Below are 8,621 nucleotides of genomic sequence, written 5' to 3'. Positions count from 1 at the left end.
TTTCAGCAGATCACGCCTAGAACACCATCATCGAGTCGCTATTGTACGTAACTTGGTTCAGGTCACACGACACATACCAGCACATGCTCATATCTACCGAGGTAACGCTATCTCGGCCATTTAGTAACTATTCATTGACCAGGTATATACCACAACCCTCAAGTTTACTAGCGATTTGCTGTCTTGAAGTGGCTAGTTTGATGAGGCTCAGACTTGAACATAGCTTCAAAAGCCACGATGCTACTCAAAGGGCAATCATGTTTCATGTTGCATTCACTATCTTGCTCCATAGGGCCGGATTAACCGAAACTCTTTTCAATGCTATCTAATAAGACCGTCAAGATATTGAAATGAATCATGAACAATCTATTTACCGGGACATCAGCCTTGCGACAGCTAAGCATGATGAAAAGAATACTCTTTTGAGAATGGCACGGAGTGGTCGATACATGCATGTGGATCTTATAATAGCTATACGAGATGATCTGGGCTTTGGCGAGACGGCAGATGACGGAATTACCGAGACATGATTACGTGGTTCGTGATGCTATGCCCATGGATCTCTGAAGCCAGGCCTTGGCCTCTGACGCACTGCCGTGGAAGGTAGAATGCTACCAGGTTAGCAGTGAGATTCATCGCAAGACAAGCAGTTGTAGGACGGCTTCACCGATCGCACGAAGAGCGTATGTAGTCGCCAAAGTTATATCGCGAAAGGTCTCATGTCATTAGACCACTCAACTACCAGATCTATCGTTCAACCATGACACGCACGTCACCGACTGCTGCCCTCGCCATCTTCTTGAGTAGCGTTCTCTCATCTGCCTCTCTGTAACGTTCCCATGAGTCCAAGCCCTCCTTGGCCTGAATACTCAAAGTTTCATATCCCTGACGGATAACCTCTGTAACCTCCTGCGTCGTCAAGAGACTGGGCTTGCGACGGTTTCCACCACCCTCCGATAGCATCTGGTTGTAGTGCGCGCTGACGTTGATGAGAGTATCAATAGAGTTGGTGTTACGGTTAGCCAAGCGATAATTCTCCTTGAATTTGGTGAGAACCTCGCCCGATTCGACGACCTTGTAAAAGAGATCATCGTAGTCGGCGGGTGTAGGGAGGAAGGCTTCGCCAGCCGATAGGGAGAGGGCGATAAGATTAACGACGTGATCGAGGAGGGTGTCAATGTGCGGCAGATCCTTGAGATCGGATGTATATGTGGCGAGGAAGCGAACAATAGAAAGCAGAGACCGGAAGAACTCAGGCCAGTGGTACTCGAGGCGTGTGCGTGTGCGAGATAGATACGAGATGATACGGAGCATGATTCCGAAGCAGAGTGTGTAGAGGCTAACATCGAGTCGGCGGCGGAGGTTGTGGTTAACGGCATCGATCATGGTGTCGAGGATGGATATGGCGAGGACTCGCTCGCCTTTGACAAGGGGAAGGTAAGGTTGGCGTTGACGGCACAGACGTACTGCCACACGAGATTCATCGCTGCAAATGCGCTTGCAAATTGTAGGATCTTCGATAAGGAGGCGGAAAACCATGAGATTAAGATGAGCGTAGTAGGTAGCTCGAGGTGAGAGGTAGGCGTGCTGGAGGAGGTATGAGGTGAGTGAGAGGTAGCTAGCAATGGGTTGCTCAGCGCCTGGCTCTGGTGCCAGTGTCACCAAGTTGAAGCAGAAGAGCTTGTTGGCATGAGTAAAGTCATATGTCGCTAGTAGAATAGCAGCCTCTTCCTCCGGTCTGTCATGGCGTTAGTCAAGTTGTGAGACGTCGAAGGCTTGATAAACTTACAGTTTGGTGAAGAGAGCCTTGGCTGTCTCGACATCGTACACTGGGTTCTTCACAGGCTTTGGTCCGGGAGCAATCGCGCCAAGTCCAATCATGTTAAGGGTAGCGCTGAAGGTCCAGCCTTCAGGAAGATCATCCTGGATAGTGATATATCGAGATCGAACGGTTTGGCAAGCTTGTCCCACGGCGCCGACTATCTTCTGGATGACAGCCTCGTTGACAAAGTCGTTAAGTCGTTGTTGGTAAGGGTTCTGGAACTCGAATTTATTGTAGTTGGCTAGCAGGCCTAGCAATGTGAATGGTTGGAGTACTTGGTCTGGCGTGTCTGAATCTTGGATGAACTTGCAGATGGTTAGTTGAACATCTTTCTTCCTGCGGATGGTAACTGTACCTTCATGACTGCGGGAAAGAGGTCTCTTTGGATCAGGTACGTCAACAGTGTTGTTTGGTACGCTCCAGCTGTCACCGCCAGCAGCACCTCAATTGCTTTGTATCGAACGTCCACTACACCAATGTCAGTTCAGCCACTATATTGCGGGAGCTGAGTCCTTACAGTCCTTGCTATTTCTTATTATAGCCTCCAAGGCGCTGATGAACTCGGTAAAGACGGAATCGATATGGTCGAGTCCTGCGAGCAGAACCATGATGTCGGAGCTTGGATGCGGGTACCTCTTGGAAAGGAGGCATGATAGGAAGACACTGAGCGTCTAGCAGGTGTCAGAACCAATTCGTATGTTGCAATCGGGCGGTCAATGGCTCACATCCAGCGCGTGTAGCTGCGCGAGGCTATGCACGCCCTTGATCGTAGCTACGGCCCTTGCAAAGAGCTCCTGTGTGCGAACATCGAAGGACAAGACATGGCTCGGGCTCAACTCGTTGAGGATACGTCTCAAGGCGGCACGATCGGGTCTAAGGAGGAAGAACTCGGTCCAGAAGCCATCGGTCTTCTCTTCATCGTCGTAGTCATCCTAATTCGGAACAAGGGCGGATCAGTCGGGGCGCGGGCGCATAGTTGGAGGTCTGCGAATATCTACCTAGAAGAGGAAGGCAATTTAGTTCATGATGGCAGTAAAGAGCAGGACAGGGGTAGAGGTCGCTCACCTTGAAGAGAGAGTCATACAACTGTATGATCTTCGGGGTGAAGACCTCGGGCTGAGGCTGACGAGTGAGCGGTGACGCTTCCATAGGAGGGGAGCTGAAGGTTACGAGCTGAGATAGTGTAAGAGGAGGTAGAGTTGCGATAGAGAACTGGGCCATGTTCGCTTTATCACGTGCGCGCTGTAGGTTAACTTGGACGTCTTCTATTGAGGCCCCAGAACTGTCAACAATAGAGCAATTCAACACCAAAAGTAGTTATAACGATTTTGACTGTTCTTTGTTTCGATTGAAAATGTGTATTCTTTGTTTTGCATATGTAGCTTGGGCTGATGGAATTGTTTCAGCTGAGAGGTCTTAGAAACAGTTGCAGGACAAGTGTTCGTAACGCGATTGTGGCTTGCGTAATCGTTATTATACGAGGCACTTTAATTGGGAGTTTCGTGTTGTGAGGGATACTGATGCGTTCAACGTTGCATTCAATCACAATAATCTGGACCTATTTCCTTGAAGTTTTGTGGCGTGTCGAAGAGAAGCTGATCTCGGTAGTGTTGTCTAGGGTGGGCAATACCTATCAGACAATGATATCTAGGTATCTACGATCCTCCATGGCGACTTTCTGATCAAACACCCTATTCCTACTTACAAGAAAACTTGTATGAAGTTAATTAACCAATGAGGTACCACTCTTCTGCTATGAGACAACAACACGTGGTTCTTGCGCTGGTCATATTTAGGATATCCTGTTACCACGTCGACATTATTACTGGCAGCGGGTTGAAAGATATTATGCCAGGCACTATTAATTATTCTATGCAGCAGGAAATGAATAGACTCATGTGCCAGGCTTCTATACTAACTGGGAGTTGCTAAAGCTGCTTGTTGAACTACCCACGTGTCAAGTTGTAGTGTAAGTTGTGGACGAGTTATACGTGAATACCCAAAAGACGTCGATTAGCAAGAACTCAATCTTTTAGTCACTACCTACCGGCCATGGGATCATTGGATAGATCAGAGAGTGGCTTAGATACGACCAGTCAGCATTCTGATCATTCAGAAAAGTTGTGCAGTTGCGTCTATGGGATCGCTTGCTACTATCCGCCGCCGCCGTCGAACCGACAACGACACATCCCTGGCCAGCTAGACTTATATAACTACTGACCGTACAATATAGTGGCTTAATATACCACTTTTGAAATGTGATCTCCTCATACTGTCTGAATATTGCATTGGCATTCTTTGGAAAGCTCACGCTGCAGTGGACTGTGAGTAAAGAGACATGTTGCTCAAGATCTGTCCCCGGGATATGCAAGCGCGATAAAATTTGAGCTCAGAAACTTGAAAGGTTTAAAAACGAATCTTGAAAAGCGTGGTATTTGTATTTATGACATACTCACACAGGTGTATATCTCTGTTGACTTACCACTTCGCAATCGTCCAATACGTACCCGGATGACAACAATGAATAGCATAGTAGTAAAGCAAGCACAAAGGAAGGTACTCAACTGGCATGATATAGCGGATGAAACAGAAGTAAATTTTTCTAGCATAGTCTGGGCTATCGATCAATGAACAGATTGAGATCACTCAACAGCCATCAGTCCGGGCCAGTGAGCGGAGTGGTGAACTACCTGTTAGTTGAGAGACAACACACATATCCCAATTATGCTGTAGGGGAACAAACAGCCATGCAGCTGCATATCGCACTCACCAACTGTCCATCGGCCATAGCCTCATTACCATGATTGATACGAGTGGAAGATAGACGCTCTAGTTCTTGGCTAGAGTAGTTGCTTAAGAGGAAGAGAAAGAAAACATACACCCCTGGGATCCATGTTTGTAAGTAATGGTGGCGAAGTATCGGGAACTTCTTACTCTGCTTGTCAATCACAGGGATCCACATAGTATTAGGACAAGTCGAATGCTGTATTGCGGAAGTCCTGTCGCGTCCTTGTCGACAGTTTTCTTCCGTTTGCTGCATTCAACTGGAAAGTCGTCGTAAGTAGGCCTGTGGTTGAGCAATATGTAGAGTGAACCCGAGTAAACTCAGATTCAACTGTGCCTTGTGATATTAGGAGTGTTCTTGATTGCGGTTGTATCTTCTTCGCTAACTAAAGTATAAGCGTTATGGTGTCGGAAGAATTAGCTGCCGTCAACATAAGAAACGAGATAACTCAGTCACTTTATGTTGGCTTAGACCAGCACTTAGACGACTTTATGATAGTAGCATAAGCCATAAAGAACAATTCTTGTGTTACTCACCTGACAAGGTTGCCGCAGAGGGGGACGCTTAGCCTCCGGGCCCAGGACGCCGATGAAGTGATGTCCAGGACATTATAGACATGTTCCTTGTTCTGTTGCCGACGTTACTTGGAAGTTCCTCATGATGTCTAACTCTACCTTAAGAGCTGGATATGTCGCCACGCTGGAGAGCTTTGAGTAAGGCACATGGTCCTCAACATCTGTCCTATTGTCTTCAAGCAAGTCTCTGTTAACTGTTGACAAGAGCAACTTCGATAATCAACGAGGTCTCAGTTCACAATTACAAACTATTCTTCAACAAGCAATAACCGCGTAATTGGTTTAGTGGTAAAATTCTCCGTTGCCATCCAAGTATCGGGGAGCCCTGGGTTCGATTCCCAGATTACGCATCGCAATCGACGCTTCAACGTCGTGATCCTTTTGATTTTTGCTTCTCTTTGGCGCTGCTTGTATAGCTGTGGTGTTGAGGCGGTGATGGTGACGGTCGAGGAGGGAGGCGCACGAGAGCACTGTCGGGCGTTAGCATCTTGCATTTTAGTAATCGACGATCAACCTAGTATGGTCCGTTTGCAATTCGAAAGGGTCTTATCGTTCTTATTCGAGTTTGGTGGAAATGAGAGTATGTTATCGTTGAGTTCAGTCTTGGCCGAATTAGCATTCACGCGGAATTGAGTTATCGCCCGTACCTTCCGTGTAAGTTGCAATGCCCAACCAACCTTCACCTTCTTATGTGATTGGCCGAACTCTTCTAACACGTATAGTTACCTCTAGCAAGCAATCGAATACAGGCAAGTACCTAGTATTAAACTGAGTGCTTGGCCAAAGAACAAAAGTTGCAAGCTGCTGGGCATAAGGCTTGTTTCTTGACGAACCTAATGCTTAATTGTTTGCACCTCGCAGCCAATGCCACGCGGTACCGACATTGTCGAAAATTGCCTGGCTCTCCTCTTTTCCCTACATCGATTCTGCTCTTATGACCGAAAACCTGTAGGTATGTTGAGGGTAACGTGATTTGTTCCGAAGAATGCAACCAGTGCTAAAAACGTCAATGGACGACATTGGCCTAAACAACGTAACTATTCATCGACGACCCTGGATTAGGAAAGAAAGACTCTCTCAGGATTGACAGTGCAGTGATGTGCATCCATGAGAGCAGGGCAGTAGATGAGTAGCCTATTAGTGAGGACATTCACAGCTTGGGGCTATCAAGGACTTGCTAGGACTCCAGCAACTGATTATGACACTCCTTATGAAGTGCCTTTACTCACTTCGAGTGACTTTTCGGATGTCTCCAGGTAGCAGTAGTATGAGGAATACATCTCGTGTTCGAATGATCTTTAGTCTCAGGGGTGAATTTATTCCTTCTATCATTTGCAAAAACAACTTAGGGAAACTTTAGAACATTGGCAAAGCTTAGTGTTTCTAAGATCCCTGGTCTCATAGACGTTAAATGTCTTAAACTATGCTGTGACAGCTGTATCCCTTTCAATGATACAGTATAGTGTCCTTTGGACTTAGAACCTGCAGTATCTGGCTGATAGCGGTGCTATACACAAAAACATGATACCTAGTTTCCATTACATCACAACATCATCCTGGCAGCCCTACAAACGGGTCATCCATCTCCAGAATGATCGTCCCCTAGCTAAAGAAGAACCTGCATTAAAACACGGCAGAGAAAGCAAAGGCCCACGAGTTTAAATCAGATCGCGAGACATCAAAACGGCGTTTGGGTATGGCCAGCGTCGGCACAGGCGGCTTGCACCGGCTGAAGCAGGGGATACACCTTGTCCCCGTACGAACCGTTGAGTAATAGTTAGCTGAAAGAAGGGATCCCTTTATTTAATCTCGTAATTGCAAGATTCAAAAGTCTGGGGAAGTGGAGGATCTTTGGATCTTGCATCGGTATTGTTTTCTCTTGGCAGTAGTTGTGTAAGTGATTGTCTTTTTGGTGTTTTATATAGAGGCAGTTAATTGGTGAGTTCTAGAAGAACGTGAGAACTTTAGCCACCACATACAATTGGGGTCAACGAGTTGGAGATAAACGCCGAGAATTTAGGCAAAGTCCTGTGTACAATGTTCTGCCAGCATATAAATGCACGGCATGTGAACAAAGCACTCCCATGCCAGACAAGGCTCGGGACTTGTCCGTGCAAACGAAACCACTTCTCCTTTGGAAGTAACCAAAGAGGAAGACTCCTCGATCGAGGCAGTGCAATTCAATCGGATTCAAGACAAGAGCACCGGGGAAGCAATGAACAGTACCCAAGGGGAAGGTGTACAACTTCAACTTCCTCCTTTCTTCCTTCACCCCTCGTCAGTTGCTCTTGCTCTTGCTTCCCTTCTCCGCACGTCCCCAAAAATGATAACGTTTCTGTCCCCTCCCCGCTCATCCCCGCACAGTCTCCAATTTCTATCTCGTAAAAAATACGTACAAGTAATTGGTCCCAATGGATTCGCTTGCAATTAAACTTATCCTTCTTTCTCGGACCCGCGCAGTATCTCCTTGAAGTTCCAGGGAAAGATAGTTTATCAGGTGGAGTTCTGGGTCTATGCCGTTTCTGGGGTGCATGCTCCGGAGCACAAGTACTGTACTTCAGTGACTTCCATCCATGTGTTGGCTCGAGCGAGACGCCATCAATGGATGTTTTCTTTGAGGGTTTTCCATATATCGCGCGAGTTAGAGAAACAGGTCACGATATGACATGATTCCACTTCTGTTGGCTTTCTCTCTCGTAATAGTCTCTGGTGAGTTTCACTTCAATCTGAAGCTCTTCAAGCTATGCTTTGCTTCAGTTATATGTATGCTTACCTACTTGGTGGATTCCATTACCTATTACCCCAGGATACCCGCCGTTACCGATCGTGCTTGACTCTCTTGCGCGTTCAATTTGGCTTTGTACGTAACAAGATCCGCTTCAACAAGGAGACCGCAACAATACCAGATTGGACCATTGGCTACTGAACGCAGCAGTCGAGTCTTGACAAGGCACGTAAATGTCTTGTTGAGACGCGACCGAGGTTACATACACTCTGTCAAGCATCTTCCTTTCGAATCAAAATCAAGCTCCTGCATATCAATTGCATTCCACTCTCTTAGATTATAAAGGTCTATTTTGGACCAAGGTCATAGTCAGATGTAGCGGTAAACTGTTTCCAACATTCTCATCAATACATTCTATCCAATTTCCTGAACTCCACCACGATTCTGTCTTGATTCACACGGCGCACCTGAAGGGCGTGACCATCTCCACACATGTCAAATTTGAGTCGTTGTAGGGCGCGGTTGACAGATGCTAAAATAGCTGATATACTGGATAAAAAGTTGTCGCAAAATAATCTCAGATACCTCAGTTGTTATTGATTAAAGCCAGCCGTTCGTTTGTCAGCTTCGACTTGAAGCGCATGCTTTTTCGCCCAAACATGATGCCAGGAGTCAGTCTCTCACAAGACCCATCCCTATTCAACCAAATCATCA

General features: G+C 46.6%; 1 protein-coding gene across 1 annotated transcript; it reads right to left on the bottom strand.

The window, feature by feature from the left end:
* Nucleotides 1-747: 747 nt before the first annotated feature.
* FIESC28_10431 (uncharacterized protein) lies at nucleotides 748-3,043 on the bottom strand (the record flags this gene model as incomplete). The annotated part of the gene is made up of 6 exons (XM_031164563.1): nucleotides 748-1,738; nucleotides 1,790-2,127; nucleotides 2,178-2,290; nucleotides 2,340-2,493; nucleotides 2,548-2,754; nucleotides 2,888-3,043. The coding sequence occupies 6 exons, from the start codon at nucleotides 3,041-3,043 to the stop codon at nucleotides 748-750; spliced, it is 1,959 nt and encodes a 652-aa protein (XP_031011389.1).
* Nucleotides 3,044-8,621: the final 5,578 nt, after the last annotated feature.

This window comes from Fusarium coffeatum, assembly GCF_003316985.1.
Source record: "Fusarium coffeatum strain FIESC_28 chromosome Unknown BRIP53273_contig_307, whole genome shotgun sequence".
In the NCBI taxonomy this organism is placed as follows: domain Eukaryota; kingdom Fungi; phylum Ascomycota; class Sordariomycetes; order Hypocreales; family Nectriaceae; genus Fusarium; species Fusarium coffeatum.
The sequence above is the reverse complement of the archived record's forward strand: the minus strand, read 5'-3'. Positions and strand labels throughout refer to the sequence as shown.